Genomic DNA, 20,131 nt, shown 5'->3' with positions numbered 1-20,131 from the left:
ATGAGGGGAAGGGGGGGTAACTAACAAGACTGAAACAGGAGGAAGGATGTGTCCACAACTCTGGCTTTCGCCTGATGAGGCTGGTTGTAATTACCGGCGAAACGTAACAGACACTCGAATTGTAAATGTTCCGGTTCACTCTCCAACGCACAACCGGTGTGCCGAAATAGCCAATCATCGCCACGTTTTGTTTACGTGACAAACCTTACTAATTGGCTGTGTCGAGTGGTGGCTGGTTTAACGACGCATTTATATTTACGCGATCTAACCCAAAATGCTTCTATTGTGGATACTGAGGGAAGATCAAGAGCAGAAGGAGCGGGGGTTTGGGTGCGGGTGGGACAATTCTGATAATGGTATTGGTATCCGTGCGTATCCTTTATATAACTGAAAGCCAGCGATGTATAGCAAGCAAAAGGTGCTCTGGCTCTCACCCCCTGTGTGTATATTTCCTACTGGGCATGTGTGGAAAAAGAGCTTCATAGCTTATCGGATTCCTCCAGTATAAATATTCTGATTCTGATATGTATCCATGTTGAACTTCTTTCGCACCGCACGTAACCAGCCGTGCTAATCGGACGGCGGTGGTGGTGATGCGACTGCAAGAGCGTTCCTCGGAGTTCAGATGTCGAGTTTACACAATGATGGCCGATGTTTTGAACAATGGACCTTCTTGATAGCGCGCGTACATTTTACCCTATTCGAGCGTCAGGGCTGCAATGTGTTCAGGAGCCAAATGCCAATGGCGAGGTCGGCTAGACACGACGAGAGGGCTTCAGGAGACGACAGTTCGTGTCGTTTTGCCGTTCCGTGCTCTTGGCGATATGGACGTCATGGACGTCAGAGCCAACCGTGATAATCGGAGGTACGTGGTGGCGGGGGGAAGAGTGACGAACTAAAGACAACAGCAAGCAGCTCTGACGAGAAATTAGTTTTAAAATTTCTGTGAGAAAAACAAATCGGCAAAAATCCTCCTTAAAGTCTGGAGACTCAGCGAGGCGTTTCTGGGTCATCAATCGTAATCACAGGAATGTACGTCATTTATGTAACGTATGCTTTTTGTACGGATCATCACATCGGGAAGAAAATGCTTGCGAACAATTGTACGTGTCACACATTTTATAATGAGCACACTTGCCTAAAACCACAGTTTCAAGATTCTTACATCATTGAAGTTACATCTTTTTTTTTTACAATTTAACACCGCCCACAGCGTTTGTTTACTAGGGTCATCCAAGGTTAACCAGTACCATTCGCCCTCGTAAATGTGAAACGCAGCATGGAAGTGGTTGAAGCCGATTCAATTTTCCACCATAATCCGCCGACACCCGTGTGAATTTCTCCCCTCGGCGTTGTTACATCTTATTTGCTGCCAGAAGCGAAGGACTTCTTTAGGATAGGTTGCACTTGGCACATTCTCGGGACATCTGTTTTCACACCCTCATCACTCTTGCATGAACTCGCATCCATTTTTAAACATTTTGCACCGCTCACACGTTCTGCCTGGAGACTAATGTATCATGGATTCGTACAGTTAAAACTACATGTAACATTTCACGCTGAGGTTTTTTTTTTATTCCCCATCACCGCGAAAAAATCTCATCGCGTAACGCGCTGCCGCCCCACTGCGCATTGTGACGTGGTGCTTGCCCGCCATATTGACATTACCCAGAGTGCTTTGTGCCAGCTGCAGTGTCACTTCACGGGTTACTAGATGCTGCTGCTATCGTATGCATGTTAAACTTTTTTCGCACCGTACGTAGCCAACCGTGCGAATCACAGATTCGATATGCATGTATGTTGAACTTCTTTCGCACCATGCGTAGCTAACCGTGCTAATCGGAGGTGCGATTAGCATGGTTTGCTGTCGCTCCGCAAACCTCCACCAGCGATCTGTCTTTCCTTTCTGATTGTCGGGATCAAAACGAAATACTCAGTTGACCTAAAAATCCCCCCACATATCAATAAACCTCGTAAAATGCCGTTAATTAACGGCAGACAAGCTCTTTATGTAAAACCGATGTCAATGTAAATATTTGCTCCGCATGCCTGCACTGTTCTCAACACCATTAAAGCCACGATCCATCGATACCAAATTTCATTTGCTTCTGCTTCTGTATGGCTACGTCTCGAGTAGCAGCCATGTATGCAGTGTCGCCCCAGATAGGGACGAGTCAATCTTTCGGCGTCTCCCCACAGCTCTCTCACAATCTCCCAGAGCCGTTCTTGCAGCTTTAAGGATTTATAAGAAGTCCAACGGAATGTCAAACGCAACACGGGCTCCGAAGGATATTTCTTATGAAGTGGCCACACACATACACAAACACCCGACACTGGCTCTGACCCACGATCTCGAGCACACGCAGTGCGTTCACTTGGCGCGACGGATTTACGCGGCTTCAGCTCCAAAGTCTTTTCTCGTTCAGGTGCAACACGGCAATGCAGTTTCCTGCACTGGCTGGCACAATGGCCTTCTCAGCTTGCGTCCCCTTCCTTGAATGGTTCTGCTAATGCCCTTCTGTAATCCTGGCGGAGGGGGGCTTTCTCTCTTTCGATTTTTTTACCAGCATGTTGAACGTGGCCAAGCGTGCAAATCAGAGGTGCGGGGGAAGTACAACAAACCAAATTCAAAAACAAACATCAGTTCTTAAACAACGGCCGAAGGAATGGCCAAACTCAACAGGAATCGCACAGTGTGATTCTAAAGCAATGCCCATGCAAGAACTGAGAGGAGCCGGATCTGAATGAAAACGCGTGCAGATTGGCCTCTCGACGAATGGGAACACTGCTCAATTTAATCCCGCGTATAGAATGCCGTCTCGTTCAACGTGCGTTTCGAGTTGTTTGGCCGCTATGAATCCCCACGTTGATAAGCCGCTTCGCTTCGCTATCATGTGTGGCCATGTCGCTTCTGAAGAAGAGCAATAGAGTGAGCCCCCTCGGTTTAACGGACTAATAGGGTGTAAGGGGTGTCCGGATAATCCAATTGTCCCTTAATGGCCAAATTACGTATTTAGAGCATTAAATCACACCCTACCACACGCAAACGACTCAGCGACAGTTCAGTAATGGATTGTTATAAAATATTGTAATGCTTTTCATAATAGGAAAATCAACACAGTAATAATACCAGTTTAATAATACTTGTACATTAACAATACGTTGAAACATTGCAGTGCTGTACTAATACTGTAATATAGTACTACTGTACATTCACATTTTAATACTAATGATTTGAGTGGAGGGTTACATGTAGAGACTTTGTATTTTAATGACATACCAACCCGTCCTGTTGAAACTGTCCAAGCATCAAGCAATCACTGTTCATCTTTGTCGCAAAGTTACGTATTCGATGCTGTACTGTCAACTCAATTTCCACTTTTATTCCTCATATGTGTTGACCTATTTTAAATACAAAAAAACATGTGCAGTGTCATAAATGCCGAGCACCCATTTCAGGGGAGGAAGCGAATATTGACCGGACTGATTTCCCCATTACTGGACATAGTTTGTTGTTTGGAAAAAAAGTCCGTTTTTGTTGTTGTTGTTGTCTGATCTTCGGATAAAACTCTTGATTCAACAGATTGTGTCCGTTACATCCGAGATCCGTTGAATGGGGGTCCGTTAAACCGAGGTTGTGCCATATATCTCATCGGGCCTGATGCGGTACATTAAACACGTGTTTAGTTTAGAGCGCAGAAACACAACTCGGCAAACGTGTGCTGGGGAGGCTTTGATTGACAAGATCTAAACTTCTTTCAATGGTAGGCCAAACGTCTCGGAAGCTGGAGGGTAATACCCCTGTAACCTGGCACAAAATACTGACAGAGAGATTTGTAGACTCACAACAAAGACCGACAACAGACGCCTTTTGGACTCACAACAGAGACTTCGCATATACTTGCATACAGAGACCCGTCGGCTCACACAGGGACCCACAGACGCATAGTATACGCGAGTGCGGGCGGAACGATGGGAAGCCGTTGCCATCGGGGTGTAGTCGAGTCACAACAATGGACTTGCTGTTGCACCCCCCCCCCCTCTCTCCTGACAGCATAGCTGAGCAGCAGCCCACACCGCAACAGCCTGCTTCGGGCACCGGAGGTTGCCCATCCAAGCACTTCCCCAGGCTCAACCCGCGCTTAGCTTGTGGCGTGATCTGCGCATTCCGGAGTGATTTGGTCGGAGGCGTCGCTTAGCTGCCTTGCGTGGAAAATCAAGCGAGGCTGTTTTGTCGTAGTCACCTGCCTCCCGGGGTAATGGTGTGGAAACACAATTTATTCCGCGGAATACGAATTGCGGTCGATGAGCTAAATGATCGACCTTTATCAGCGCTGCATGTAAGCGGCGTTTGTCTCAGTCAAAAATTGCTTGTGCTTATGGCGATGGACGCGATATTGGGACAGCGTGCTTTCTGTAGGGTGCGGGTGAATGTACTACGTACAATGTAGCGGAGCTGTTCAAACACATTGTCACACTTGTATGTACGTGTGTTGAACTTCTATCGCACCGTACGTAGCCAACCATGCTAATACGAGGCGCAGGGGGGAAGGACAACAAACTAAACACGAAAAGCAGTTGTGAAGAAATTCGTTTTCAATTTTATATATTTTTGTAATGCATAGCTCCCAGTCGCTTCACGATGTCGTAAGGAGGAGCGTTCCAGACGGCCGCGTCTGGAAGCGCGCGACTAGCAGACAAAAGCCCGCCGCCTTGAGTATGACCAGAGTTCGCGTGATGGTTCACGCGCCTTGACGCGATCAGCAAGGTGACGCGGTTAATTTGTGGCAACCACTTGGTGTGTAATGATATAGCACCTCAGAGATGTCATGTGCTATGAACAAGCGGCCATTGCACAAAACATCGCCTCTTATATATGTATATATTGTTTTCCCTTCAAGGCCACAGTCTTATCGACAAATGTGTTGAGTTTTTTTTTCTGTTACAAACATATTGGATTATCATTGAGCACAGCTGACTCATATTGGCAGCGCAGGGATGTCTATAATGTGTTGGGTTTTGTGTGTGTGTGTGTGCATGAGTATATCAACCCGTGGGTTTCAGTAGTTGGGAGGGGGAAAGGCTGCGGCATGGATACCGTGCAGGGGACATTTTTCGAATGTGCGCGGGAAAAATTCCGCATCAGTGTGTAGCAACAGAATGTAGTAATACATGAAACAAATGCCTTACCAGCACAAAACATACGCTTATAAACAACATTAAAGAAATGCCTTACGAACACCTCTTTGATTAGAGTCGTGAACATGTGACGTTCTCTGTATATTCTGGCTCTTAGTAACCGGACGAGTTGCAAATATACCAAAGGGGTAGAGAGAGTGCGCTAAACCTCAGAAACGATAGCAATTTACGGACCGGCACAACGTTTGCGGTCTCCGTTCATGCATTTCTAAAAAGGACATTCAGGACGCACACTCAAGGGGGTTCGGGCGGATTGGCACGTGAGGTCCGATTGAACTTGGCCCTGGAAAGTCACCGGATCTCACCCCTCTTGGCCTTGTTCTCCCCCGGCCGTCCCAGAGACGACACAGAGCTAGCGATGACACCTCGAGACGAGTGAGCTCACGTCAACGTGGGCATGAGGCGGAGTGCTCATGCATCCTGCGTGGAACGGACTTCGACGTGTGTCCAAGCAAATACGACAAAGCAAATTATAGTCGGTGGCTTGCAATAATTGGCAAATGTGCAGTCCTGCAATGGCTTTGCTCATGCCGCCGTCGGCAGATGAGCTAAATGATATTTTGGCCTACCCTTAGGGGCCGTCCATAAATGACGTCACGCACCTGGGGGGGGGGGGTCATACATTTGTGACGATGGGGGGGGGGGGGTCAAAAATCGTCCAAAATCGCGTGACGTCATTTATGGACGGCCCCTTACACGCTGGCCAGATGTCTTCGAAGAGGTGGGAAGTTACCCACACTTTACCCCACCGCACGCGCCTTGCCCATTGACCGCTCGGCGGACAGGGGCGGCGATGATTTCAGAAACTTGTCCTTTGTTTCCACTGCCGCGACTGGGGGATCAAACCGGCGACTCGTGCCGATGCTCACGCGCGCGCTCACACATAAATCACGTGAGCCAAGTGGCTGTGCGAAAAGCGGCAATGCCCCTAGCCAAGGTCCCCCACGACGAGAGCTGCATCATCTTGCATACTCCAAGTCTCTCAGGTGCAAATGATCAATTACGATCCCGGGATGTTTGCTGTCTTCGCCATCCGTGGCCTTCGTGGATGCAATGACCGAGCAGCAAGAGCGTTGAACGGAGAGCGAGTGGGCAAAACTACACCCACGCATGCGCACCGGTTTCTCAAATCAAATCCACTGCCAATTGTTTTTTTTATATTTGAGCTGCACGCAAGGCTGCGAGAGCGACCCTTGAAGCACATGTCGACCGGGTAACAAGGGGGAGACTGAGAAGCAGAGGGTATCTATTATGTATGTCGGACCTGTCTCGCACGACACGTAGCCAGCCGTGCTAATCGGTGGTGGTGATGAGACTGCAAGAGCGGTCCTCGGAGTTCAGATGTCGAGTTTGCACAATAATGGTCGATGTTTCCGGGGGAATGGTCCTTCTTAGAAAATAATTTACATGTATTTGCAAGGCGCCTTCCACTGATGATAGCGCGCGTACATTCTGTTCTACCGTTGCGTATTCCTGCAACGTGTTCAGGAGCTAAATGACGATGTCGAGGTCGGCTAGCCACGACGAGAGAACTGCAGGAGACGACAGTTCGTGTCGTTTTGCCGTTCCGTGCTCTTGGCAAAATGGACGTGATGATTTTAAATGCGGGTATGAATAGAGATGCCGGAGAAATGCAGCTGATAATGATCAGAGTCTGAGACTACACTGAACAGCGTGGGACCTCAAGAGAATCGCCCACCTTATCCCTCTGGCTTCTCTACCTTGTGCTATGGAGTAGAGCCATTGCCCGAAATGTCGACTTTCATATATTTCAATCTTAATTTTGGAGCTTTCGTGACTGCAGGAATCATTCTTTGTTTCTTTCGGTTAAGTCACGTCTAAAGATAAAATAATAAATTAAAATAATAGTATATTACGACGTTTCGATTGCAACACAAGCAATCATCATCAGGCATAAAAGAAATAGCAACAAAAATCTAACTAGAAAACTATAGGCAGACATACAAGCAGACAGACATCACATCGGAGCAACAAAAATCTAACTAGAAAACTATAGACAGACATACAAGCAGACAGACATCACATCGGCACAAAGAGAGGGGTCGTTTCTGTGACGGTCCCTTAAATATAGAGAGGGGGGGCGGGGACGGAGAGAGGGAGGGGGCAGAGAAAATTAGCATATCAATGAGTTTACGGCAACGTACTGCTGCTGCTGCTGCAAGTAAGATGACGACGTGGCACGGGCACGCAAGCTTGAAAATTAGGAGAAAGGCACACGAAAATTAAATAACCTAGTAAAATATCGAAATGTGATGTAATACAACACAGAGAGTCGGTTAACACACAATTAACGCATAGCCTGGTTGATTACGTATTTCAAAGATTGCTAAGTTAGAATTTTAAGTGTGACAATTCCACGGGGAAGTTTTAAGCTTATCCTTTTCTCTCTCTGGCTATGTGTTCTCTCTGCCTGTGTCTTCTCTCCCCTAGGTCGCGAGACAAAGGCGTCCGGGCGTGGTGTTGGCGGTCCACCCCCTCCTCGTGGCGTGACGGACCTTCGTGGGTGCTCGCTAACGGCACTTGCCCCGACGGTCTGTCGCAGGCTATACGGTGTTGGATCTTTGCCTTTATCTGTGCGTGCGTGTGCGCGTGTGTCGGTGCGCCCAGCTGCAGCATCCGTCGCACGGCGTGCGCTGCGGGACGGTGCGGGGAAGCGGGGCCGAGAGCTACGTGGCGAAGGTCTTCCCGGAGATCCACGATCACATGCGCCAGCACAACGTGCCTTCCGCTTCGCAGGGCATCGCCCGCCTCAGGTGCGCCCACCCCCCCGCTCCCCCCGTTTCTCTCCCTCCCTCCACCCCCCACCACCACGGTTCTCACAAAGTCACCCTTCGTCGTGGTTCGTTCGGCTCGGACTTGGCACTGGCTCAAATGAGCCGGCTCAAACGACGCGCTCAACTCGAGCCACTCGAACTCGAGGTCGTGGGTTCGATCCTGACACTGACATCTATATACATTCGAATTTTGCATGTTCTCTCTGACTATCTGCCCGTAGTTTCCTGATCCTCCAGTTTTGCCTTACATATTTATCATCGACGTGCATTTAGAGTAATCGTCTGCTGTGCAATCCTATGCGATAAGCCACTTTATTGAGCTGTCATCTTTGATGGCCAGGTCGCTTCTGACAAAGAGCTATGAAGCTCAGTGGGCCTTACCTGGTCAAAGAAAAGTTTAATGGTAATGCTCACGATCTGAGATCTCGATTTCAAATCCGGCGATTGACTCCTTATGGACACCACGCCAATGGATGTCTCAGCAATTGGCCCTCCCCCATGCTGCACACACGTGAACCACCCAGCGCAACCGTGTGTGCACCTCCGATGAGCACGATTGGTTATGTACGGTGCACGAGAAGTTCAACACGGAGGGACGCCTCCACTTACAAACATTCGACTCATGAACTTTCAGAGATACGAACAAACCTGACCGTATGTCCAGTTGCCTCTTCGGACCGATAGTCGTAAGTTCACTGCCGTGCAATGTATGGCGGTGGGGGCATCTATATCTGCAGAACGTGAAGAACCAGTGGCATCTCTATCTACAAGAGAGTATGCAACTTTTAAAGCCATTCCCCATGTTCAGTGTATACACCGTACAACATGTTTGGAATCGACCTGAGTAAAGTTGGACTTACGAACAAATCGACTAACGAACAGACCTTTGGAACCAAACTCGTTCGTAAGTAGAGCAGTCCCTGTACATGTGTAGGGACAGTGCGGAAAGAGAGAGACGGTGCGTGGGTGGAGATAATGAGGGGATAGGGGCAGTCCGTGGCCAGGTGGTCACGAGGGATAATTACAGGAGGGAACCATGGGAGGATGTTCGGGTTGGGCTGAGCCAGATTTGAAGTGTTCGTGACTGCAGGGATCCATACTCTTTGGTTCTTTCGGTAAAGTTACGTAGGTATAAATTAAAATTAATGAAGTCACGATGTTTCGGGCCCACTTCAGCAATTGTTTTTTGCCGTGGTTGTCCCACCTGATGACGGACGCTTGTATTGCGCCCGCAACGTCCTGATTTAATTTATTTTATTTTATACCGACGTGACTTTACCGAAAAAACCAAAGAGTATGGGCTGAGCCAGTTTGGGAAAGAGGGCGTGGCTAGGGGCGTGGCCGGGGCGGGGGCGGGACAGGGCCACGCCGGGGGGGGGGGGGGGGAATAAAAGGCGGTGACTGAAAGAACTTGGGGCTGCCCTGGGATCGGAATGGACAGATTCGACCCCGCCGTCGTTGTTTGGTGTGCTATCCTAGCCCAATTATCTGTTGTTATTCTAGCCCAATTATCTGTTGTTATTCTCGCCCAGTGCTGTGTGCTAGTCATAGCTCTAAGTATTGTAGGATATGGGAGGACGTTATACTGGTAGGAATGAAGTGAACCAGCCTACAATAGATTATATCGTCCGTCCGTCCGTCCGTGTAGCAACATCGCCCCCTACTGCAAACACTTGGCAGGACCCTACAAAAACCTTCAGACTCAGTGACGCTTTCCTGGCTAAACAAGTGTAACATTCCCTTATAATTCCCTGAGATAGCTTTTAATTAAAACATTTAAATTAAAAATTAACTCACAGCGGCCTAAAGCCTACAGCTAGGCCTAAAGCCTAGAACTAGGCCTCAAACTCTCCCTTCGTATCGTACCCCCGCGTGTGTGAAAGGGAGTTAATGTTTAACAATGTTACATTCCCTGATGTTTTTTTTAAATAGAAACATTTACATTTAAAGCTTTTTCATTAATAATTTAAACATTTAAATTAAAAATTAACTCACAGCGGCCTAAAGCCTGCAGCTAGGCCTAAAGCCTAGAACTAGGCCTCAAACTCTCCCTTCGTATCGTACCCCCGCGTGTGTGAAAGGGAGTTAATGTTTAACAATGTTACATTCCCTGATGTTTTTTTTTTAAATAGAAACATTTACATATAAAGCTTTTACATTAATAATTAAAACATTTAAATAAAAAAATAACTCACAGCGGCCTAAAGCCTACAGCTAGGCCTAAAGCCTAGAACTAGGCCTCAAACTCTCCCTTCGTATCGTCCGATTAGGTGTAGCAACATCGCCCCCTACTGCAAACACTTGGCAGGACCCTACAAAAACCTTTACACTCAGTGAGGCTTTCCTGGCTAAACAAGTGTAATAATACACTAGCTTTACTACCCGGCTTCGCCCGGGACTTGGATTCTCGACGCCCGGCCGTCTTTGTCTCCCCAGTGGCGATGTTCACACCACGGTTACTTGTTTGAGGCTGAGTCGACGTAGGGGAGGCCCAGGACCAGTTCAAATGATCGTCACAGGTGGTGGTAGTAAGTGGGAATCGAACTCGGGTCGCCAAGTTCATAGCGCAGCGCACTAACCACTACACTACCGCTCGCCCCACACACGCGCCCCCCGTCCATAGGTACACATACACGCGCTCACCACTCACCCTCAACACTCACCCTCACCACTCACCACTCACCCTCACCATTCACCCTCACCACTCTCCCTCACCACTCTCCCTCACCACTCATCCTCACCAATCACACCTTCACCAATGACCACTCACCACTCACCCTCAACACTCACCCTCACCACTCACCACTCACCCTCACCATTCACACTCACCACTCTCCCTCACCACTCATCCTCACCAATGACACGCTCACCAATCACCACTCACCACTCACCCTCAACACTCACCCTCACCACTCACCCTCACCATTCACCCTCACCACTCTCCCTCACCACTCTCCCTCACCACTCACCCTCACCACTCAACCTCCCCTCACCACTCACTAATCACCACTCACAATCGGCACTCACAACCGCCCTCACCATTATATTTTTGCCCCAGTCAACGCCGGATATTTCCCATTCGTAGCAGTTTATATCAACTCTATAAGCAACTTATATTAAACAGGAAGCGCGATCCTAAAGTAATTTACAACCTTCGATTAGTCCTTTGTGCGATTCAAAGAATCGATTCCTGGCATGTTGGGGGTTTACATTTTGAATGATAGAGTTTCATTTTCATTGTTTTTTTATTTTTTCAGGAGTTTTTAATTAAATTTTTGGCCCTGGTCAACGCCGGATATTTCCCGTTCGTAGCAGTTTATATCGACTTTCAGCAACTTATAGTAAACGGGAATCGTCCGAATGTAAAGGAATCTACAACCTTCGATTCCTTGCGCGATTCAGAGAATCGATTCTTTGCGCGTCGGGTTTAAAAGTAATTACACAGTTGTTTTTTCATTGGTATGTAATGTTTGTAAGTTTTCATAAGATTTTAAATGTATTTTCCCCCCGGGCAACGCTGGGTATATCGAGTTTATACCACAAATGCGTGCGCATATTTTTAACGGGAATTAAAAATGGCGTCCACCCGGCAGCGAATGCGTCGCTACCCGTTGCCAGGGGCAACCGCCGTCCAATGAAACTTCGTATGGTCCGGCGACACACAGACACACACACAGACAGACAGACAGATTTGTGATTTTATATATATAGATTATGTTTATATTCTTTGGTTATTCGTTCCTACCAGCCCACCCCGCAGGGACCTGTTCTGCGCCCTAATAAATAAAGAATAAAGACGAGAAGTTTTCGAGAGTCATTAAACATGCATACGCCTAAATCATACTCCCCAGCACTGCCCTGCCATGTCCTCTTCCGAACTTCCACATTGTCTTATTCCTTTCTCGAAACGAAATTCCTCGTTATAAACGGCTTCAAATAGATAAAAAAAAAAATCAATCCAGCCATCAAGGATAATGTTATTCTCAATTGGACAAATTGACAAGCATAAAATCTATTTTAGATGTATACTGAAAATATATTTTTTTACGTATAAAAAAAATCCCATGATTATTTCTGTTTTATAAAGTTACCGACACCGCATTTACGCACGGGGTCAAAATAACATTCGATTTTTCCGATTGCCCATAAATGTATATACGCTGTAGTCCACCTTGTTCCCGGCTCTGCCTTTAGCCTGAACGACGCGCAACTGAAGAGCAAAGCACTTAATCCCGACTCTGAAGCTTGTGTAACGAGCACCGCGCACACGAACGTAAACAGCTCAGAGCCATGGCCATGACAGACTCCCGACCCGCATCGGGATTTGTGCTTCGGGGATTAAAGAGGCAGATGCGCTGTCCTTGCTGGCATTTCGAAAGCAAAATTCCCCCGAGTTCCCCTCTGCGTCCTACGGCAGGTCTAACGTGTGAACAATTGTGCATCCAAAATTCCCACGGGAATCTTCCGATGTAAATGCCACACACAAAACAACAACAACAACAACAACAAATCCGCCGAGGCACTTTATGCCGCACGACTTTGTTTGTCGTGAGAAATGCAAAGGTAAAGGCACAGCCCTGCAATGGCTTGCTCACGCCGCTGCTGGTGGAGGATGCTCGACTCGATGGGGCTTTAATGCGCCCCTCTATAGCAGCGATTGTCGGCCTACTCTTCCGCGCTCCCCAAAAATCTCGGGAATTCTGGGAATGCCCACACTTTACCCCGCCCACACAGCTAAATGCTGTGTGTCCCAGTTACACTGGGCATCCGTGAAAAGGGGCTTCATAGCTCGGTGGAACAGAGGTAAGGGGAGATTTAAAACACGTGCCATTTGACCTATCTGTCGTGTCCGTAGATGGCTTCATTGAACCTGCGACTCTGGATTGCAGGTTCCTTTGTGCTAACCGTTACACGTTAAATACATTAAAGCACAATTTGTTTTACTGGAGTTCTAACGTCAATGCTAAAATACAAGTTTTTCATCATGACCAAAGCATGCGAAAAATATATTAGATTCTGGGTCGACATTACATAGGGCCTGCCAAATGATTTTGCGTGTGTGTCGGATGTAATTTTCTTATAAGCTTCATGAATTGTTTTAAGATGCACAGCCGTTTTAATTAGTTTTTTTAATGCAATTCGATATGATTTATAAATATAAACTTACCATAGAGTCTCAGCCATAATGAGATATAAATTGGTACAAAATACGTTTTCGCACCAATGAAAATCAACACCAGCTAATTATAATCCTCAGTTCATTAGGAGACAATATATGCCCTTAATTACCTTACACACGTTCCTCTTATTGATGGAGCCTCTCTCAAGGTCATAATGAGACAAATGTGGTTTTCTCAAATCCATCTCAAAGATTTACTCTCACCAAATTTGTTCGAATTAATCGGCGTTGCTGAAAACATGTTTGGAAAAAAACATTTACACGCGTGTTTGTTTATTGTACATCGAGTTTTGTTCGTCAACATGACAGCGGTTAAGATGCAAAGATAAAGATCCCCCAGGATAGCCTTAACAGACTGTTGGGGCAATTGCTGTTCGTGATCACCTTTGAAGGCCGAAACGGCACACGATGGCGTGGTTGGCCAGCACCATGCCCGATCGCCTTTGTCTCCCTAGTGGCAATGTTTTAACACATCCCACTAAGTACTCATTTGAGACTGAGTCGACCTAGGGTGGACCCAGGACCGGTTCAGATAAAATTGACTGGTTTTGACTGTGAGCTGAAATCGAACTCGAGTCACCGAGTTCGTAGCACAGCGCGCTAACCACTGCACTACCGCTCCCTACACTACCGCTACACTAAAACACACACATACAGTACTCACACAAACACTTGAGAAACACATCGGAGCATAAACACCTTGGGCAATTATTGACGTTGGAACATCGTAGAAATTATTAAATAAAGAGGGAAACACGTGGCAGTTTGGAGTGCTTTTGGAAGACTGAATGTGCAAAAGATCCGTTTAAATTGTCGTGTATAACTCACTTTGGAATCCAAAAATAAGGCTATTAACAATAGAAAAATGCAACTAAAATGTAAAAGTCATGAATTACATTGAGATAGAAACAAGGAATGCATAGAACAGGGCACGAATATATTAAAATCAATGATATCGCCTTGACTGAAAAAAAGCGAGTGGGCATTGGCAGGACGAGTCCGCAGAATGGGATGGCAGACAATGATCAATGATAGTAACCAACAATGGCCCACGCAACAGAGAAAGCACGTCCGCCAAGGAGACGGAGTAATAAAATCAGCTCTTGCATAGGCGCTACCACGGATCATTTTCATCGCAGGATCGTGAAGAGGCGGTGGCAGCTTGGCAGGGGGGGGGGGGCAGGCCGTCATCCAGCAGTGGAACGATCATGGCTGATGACGATGAGTGGGATAATGTGTTTTTTGAGCGCGGTGCTTGGCTTCGACGAGACGTTGCCAAGATAGCGCGCACTTTCTGCAGATAGAAGCAAAGCTTACGAGAGAATGCCACGTGGGGACGGCTCGCGGTGAGTAAAGTTCAGGGGAGGGACAATCTTCTCCAATTCCGTCCCGGCGATTGGAAGAAAAACGGGGGTCAGTTGCTCCATTGCAGATAACAGCCTCGCTCGGTTGTTTTGTTGTTGGCAGTAGACAGACCACGAGGCAAGCTGAAAATGCCTCCCCCCCCGCACACACTCACACGAGCGTCAGTCCACGGTTGCCTCCGTCATTGGCTGCCTCGAGGCCAGAAGCCGAAATTCCACATTACTATGGAGGGAAATTACTATTCTCAGTGGAAGGCTTGCCTTTCCTGTTGTGTATGTGTAAGGAAAATAATTATTATAATAATGATGATATAATAAAAAGACATGTTACTTTAAAATCCTTTAGTTTTCTTACATAAATACAATCTGCATTTAGATAGCGTCTGAATGCAACCTCATCTCAAGATGCTTCACGGAGGGGGAGAGAATATAAGTTTTGCTCGTAGTATAAACCATAATAATGGAATCATTGAATATCCACATTCACAAAATATACAGGGTGGTCTATTTAGATATACCCCCCACTGTTTGATAACAACTCTAAGTTTCTTCTCGACAGCTCATTGAACGTTTGCGAAAACGATGGCTCTGTATGTGAATAGATCATGGCTGATGATGATCGTAAGTGCACAACATTGAATGATTTAATACTCCACGTGGTATTTACGAGCCTCCATACAGGGGGCACTTCGAACAGAACTGTTTGCAGACGGAGATATGCTCCTGGTGCTGTTGTTCATGTCAGCTAGTGATTTCCCACTGTTGGACAAATGCCATTTTCTCTCATTCCATTCCACCAACCACTCCCGTGTCGTCCTGACCTCCGAACTCTGTAGTTCCGTCTCACTGCTGTCATCTTTTAAGCTGTCTTCCTCTGCGCTCTCTTCTTCTGCTCTCTGTCGCCACACTCGACAGTTGAGTGAGAGAGAGCGCGAGGAAAATTGTAATTACAAGAGGTTAACAACGTGTTAAAATAGGAAAATGCATGGGAAAAAAAGTGAACAAAAAAGTTGTATTCGGTAATGTTATTGCACCCGTGAAATATTGATGGATTTTGGTAGTAAGGGATAAATGCGTGCCATGCAATTTGAATGTTTGTAATTATACATCAGTAGTGGTAACATTGACAAATTATTCCGTTTGTGTTGCCTTGTTTTACATACGTTGTTAAAAGACAACAGCCATATCCGGCCAACAAAAGTGCTCAATTTTGACAGGTAATTTCCTGTAGTAGTTTTTGTGTGTGTGTGTGGCATTTTCATAAAACTATGGAGTATGACAGAGCTCTTGATGTCATTGTGTGCATTCGAGAGGAAGGCCAAAAAAGTTCACTGCCTGACAAATATGTTGTGCATTTATTTCCACAAAAATCTTGGCAGTGGACTGCTTTTCTAGATTTCCTTTTTTGTATCACAGTCTTCCTTCGTTGTTCGCGAACTTACGATCCGCGATTTGTTCCAAAAATAATAATAAATCAACAGTAATTTGGTAGAAAATCTTAGAGTACAAACCCACACTCAATTGAGCTGGCTCCCAGTGCCGTTCACGCGTTGTACGAGCATAAGAATCATTATCTTCGGGGAAAGTAATTTTTCTAGCGATTGAATTTTGATCCCACCGTCGGTGAGACTCACCAGTGAGATTAGGCGGTCGTGAAATTTGTCCAAGGTCTCTGATAATGTCACCAAGGCGTACTGGCTTCTTTTACTTTCAATCGGTAAAAAGGCGTCAGCTATACGGGCACATGGGGGTCTCGTGACACATTTAACTTCGTGTAATTCCCGTGGTAAGTTTGTGTTGCTAAAAAATATATATATATTCCGGTCGCACAATAGCACTGCATGCCAATATTGTATGAAGAATGGAGAAACTGCGTGGGGTTTCATCATCACCAACTGTCTATCTACTGCTGGATGAAAGTCTCCTGAAGGCCATCACCAATTCCTACGGTTATGCGATTTGGATAATCTATGTAGCTCCTGCCCACAAGTTTATCTCGTGACGAATATTTCCTCAGTGGTGTTCTCAGTATATATGTTCAATCTATTGGCTGCCACTCTGTCATTATTATCTAACGCTAACTATGGACCCTAACCCTCGCGATGTGTCCCTGCCCTAGCCCACTTGCGTTTCTTTAAAGTGAACGCTCAATTGAGCAGGAAATAATTTAAACTTCATATAAATACGACAGTAATTAATAACTTACATTCATCTGCCAATGTACTACTAGATGAAAGGCTCCCCCATGCCGGTCAGTTCGGTGTCGTGAAGGGGCCAAATCCAAGACCCGTTTCAATATCACTCAGCCGTAGGCCGGGAGTCGATCTCGGGCCGGCAGGTTCATAGTGCATTGCGGCAACCACGGCTAAACTTCAAGCACCCCAACGCATTTATTCGCTTTTTTAACGAATAACCCCGTGACCTAGGCTTGCCTTCGACGAAGTGGGGGGGGGGGGTTGTCCCGCTCGTTTGCTCGCCGGTCGTTGCCTCCGCTCCGAGTGCTTCGAACGCAGAGAGAGAGAGAGGGGGGGAGAGAGAGAAGGGGGGAGAGAGAGAGAGGGGGAGAGGCTCGTGGGAACGATCCCTGCTCGCGCACCGAGAGGCGAGCACGGTGGGGCGAGGGGGGGGAAGGATTGGGGGCAGAAACCGACGTGCACACAGCTTGGCCTTAGCCATCGCAAACAACTTGTCTTTTGGCATTGGCCGCTCCATACTCCCCGCGCCCTCCGCTTGCACGGACAGCGCCCGCTGTTGACCCTGAGTGCCTATCACTTCCCCTTTCGAGCGGCCGCCTTCTGCAGGATTTACAGCCTCGAAGGGACGTGCCGAGGGGCTCTGCTTGCCCCCTGTTATTTTTTGTTACATTTCAGACGGTAAAGCTCTTGTGGGGAGGCAAACCAGAGGCAATGATCCACCCGTGCAGCCTTGGGCAGGCTGATGGGGCAAGCGATTGTTCGCGAGCACCTACTTGGGTCGGTGCCTCGCACAAGGGGGTGGGCGGCCAGCACCGCTCCCGACCGCCTTTGTCTCCCACGTGCCAATGTTTTTACACCATACCACATTATTCATGTAAGGCCGCTCAACGAAATTGCGCGTGCTCGTACCAAGCCATGTAATTTCGATGTCCACATTGAAAATGGGGTCTCTTGGAACATTTTAATTCAAACCTTCGCCTCGCTGTGCTGTCATGCCACCAGGAGTGGTCTGCTGGACGCCTTCATAATGGACAAAGCGCTGCTGGATTACGAGGTCTCGGTTGATCCCGACTGCCGGCTGCTGCAGGTGGGCAAGCCCTTCGCCATGGAAGGTGAGGATGCCCTCGACGCCCTTTTACACAACACAAAATGATGATCGGCGTCGTCGGAAAGATCATGAGTAACGCAAGCATGTAGATTGTTGTGATTTTTTTATCCCTTTTATTTTATATACAACCTATCGACCGCATGGCCTTCTGGGAGTGCATTCATTCAGCAAAGTTGATTCCAGTACATGGAAGACCTCTGGACTCATTTCGAGACACAGTGTCTCATCAGCAATCAGGTTTACCTGAATCAATGCTCGCGAACGTCTAGATGTATGAGGCAAGGGCCCTTTCTATAAAATACTGGGTCCTGGTGTGATGCTATATTATTTAACAGTTCCCCAGAGTTGCATTTAGCAGGACTTACTCTGCCGATGAGATGGTAAATGTCAACGCCGATCGACAGTTTGCTTATATTGAACAAGTGCTGCAGAAAATAATGACTCACAGAAGGCCACGTGGCTGATGGGATGTGTAAAGAAAGATGTACTTTTATATTTTACGTGAAGGCTTTGGCAAGGAGGGACATCGTCTGCGTGATTCTTTTTTAAACTTATATTCTCCATGACGACGCGAATGGTTATTTTGTGTTATCGTTTATTTAACAGGCCAGGCAGTTCTTCAGCTTGACCTTATTTAATTTTTTTTTTAACTCGAGGTGGGGGAGGGATGACAGAGTGAACGTTGTACACGGTTTAAACGAATGTTCAACGCTAAACAGGATGAGTAACAGTTCAACACGTAGTAGGAGGCGTTCACGACAATATCATCCATAAGAGGTTTTCTACTGGGTTAAATCGCGTAAATATATAAATGTGTCGTTAAAAACCCACCACCACTCGACACAGCCAACTAGTAAGGGTTGTCACGTAAACAGAACGTGGCCAATTCGTCACTAGTACAGCACACCGGTGTGTTGGAGAGCCAAGCCACAACATTTACAATCTGAGTACGACTTTTCGCCAGTAATTACAACTAGCTTCATCAGGCGACACATTTATATATTTACGCGATCTAACCCAAAACACCTCTATTATGGAGGATGAGTAACATTACCTTCTGCTTTTATCTATCGTACATTGTGCTCTGGTTCTCACCCCCTGTGTGTATATTTCCTACTGGGCATCTGTGAAAAACAGCTTCATAGCTTATGGTATTCCTCCAGTATAAATATTCTGATTCTGATATGTATACATGTTGAACTTCTTACGCACCATACATCGCCAACCATGGTAATCGGAGGTGCGGGGGAAGGAAACCAAACTAAACACAAAGATCAGTTGTAAAGAAATTAGTTTTCAACCTCGATGACTTAAAAGCGCAAAGCTCGTGTGGCTTCCTAATATCGGAAGGCAGAGCGTTCAAGGCGGCCGCCAAAATCGCATCTGAAAGTGTGCGATGCCGTGACCGTCTTTGTTCGATGGCGAGTCAAAAGCCGCCGCCGCCGCCGCCGCTGCTGCCGCTACTGCCGTTGCTGCCGCTGCTGCCGCCGCCGCCGCTGCCGCCGCTGCCGCCGCTGCTGCTGCTGCGAGGATGAAGGATGTGAGGGAAGGTTTATGAAAACCGCCAGGGTACCACAGGGCGGGAACAATAAGAAATGAGTTGCTGAAATTAATTTGCGAATATTCAAAAAACAAGTTCGGAGGAAGAATGCATTACTGACGATGATAATAACATATATATATATAACAAGGCAGATTGTTTAATTACCAACAGATAATCTATTGACTTGTGCAATCTTTGAGATCAATGTTTGCCGATAGCTTTTAGCTGTCTCGTGTGAACAAATATGAACATGTCGTGACTACATAATTTTAGTCAGGCTTGTTTATTTATTTAGTAAAATTTTCTCTCCGGCACCTTGTAGATTATAGACGCTACTTATCAACCTCCTGAGTGGCCCAATCTCAAACGTTTGTTGGGTGATTTGTGCTCTAAAAATGTCCAATTTTGCATAAGTCATGCCACTGAAATGCTCGTCCTGTCTTAGTCTTCAGCCGTCCTTGATCCGAGGGTTGGCCGCAACCACGGGCAAATCCTTCGCCACTGACCTCTGTCTTCTGCTGTCCTCATTTGTCTGTTCCAGCGTGAGCCTCGTCCATGCTTTGATGTTGTCCATCCATCGTCATCCTCGGGTTTCCTCGCGCACGTGAACCGGGTAGTGTGCCTTGCGAGTGTGATAATATGACTCGCCTTTCTCCGCACCCGTAATAAGTACCCCACTAACTCGCTCACTCATCTACCATTTAAGGCCCCAAGACTGGATGATATTTTCACAATTTTCAGCAAACTG

The 20,131-nt window shown here is 46.9% G+C and overlaps 1 protein-coding gene across 1 annotated transcript in view; it reads left to right on the top strand.

Moving 5' to 3' along the window:
• The window catches only part of LOC144733353 (glutamate receptor ionotropic, NMDA 3A-like), an 88,513-nt gene that overhangs the window by 47,887 nt on the left and 20,495 nt on the right, over nt 1-20,131 (top strand). Inside the window, exons 4-5 of the mRNA XM_078615215.1 lie at nt 7,828-7,973; nt 17,735-17,844. Coding sequence (XP_078471341.1) covers nt 7,828-7,973; nt 17,735-17,844 — 256 coding nt within the window. The remainder of the gene's footprint in view (nt 1-7,827; nt 7,974-17,734; nt 17,845-20,131) is intronic.

The sequence above is a fragment of the Lampetra planeri genome, chromosome 46 (assembly GCF_965212315.1).
Source record: "Lampetra planeri chromosome 46, kcLamPlan1.2.h2, whole genome shotgun sequence".
Lineage (NCBI taxonomy): Eukaryota > Metazoa > Chordata > Hyperoartia > Petromyzontiformes > Petromyzontidae > Lampetra > Lampetra planeri.
The sequence above is the reverse complement of the archived record's forward strand: the minus strand, read 5'-3'. Positions and strand labels throughout refer to the sequence as shown.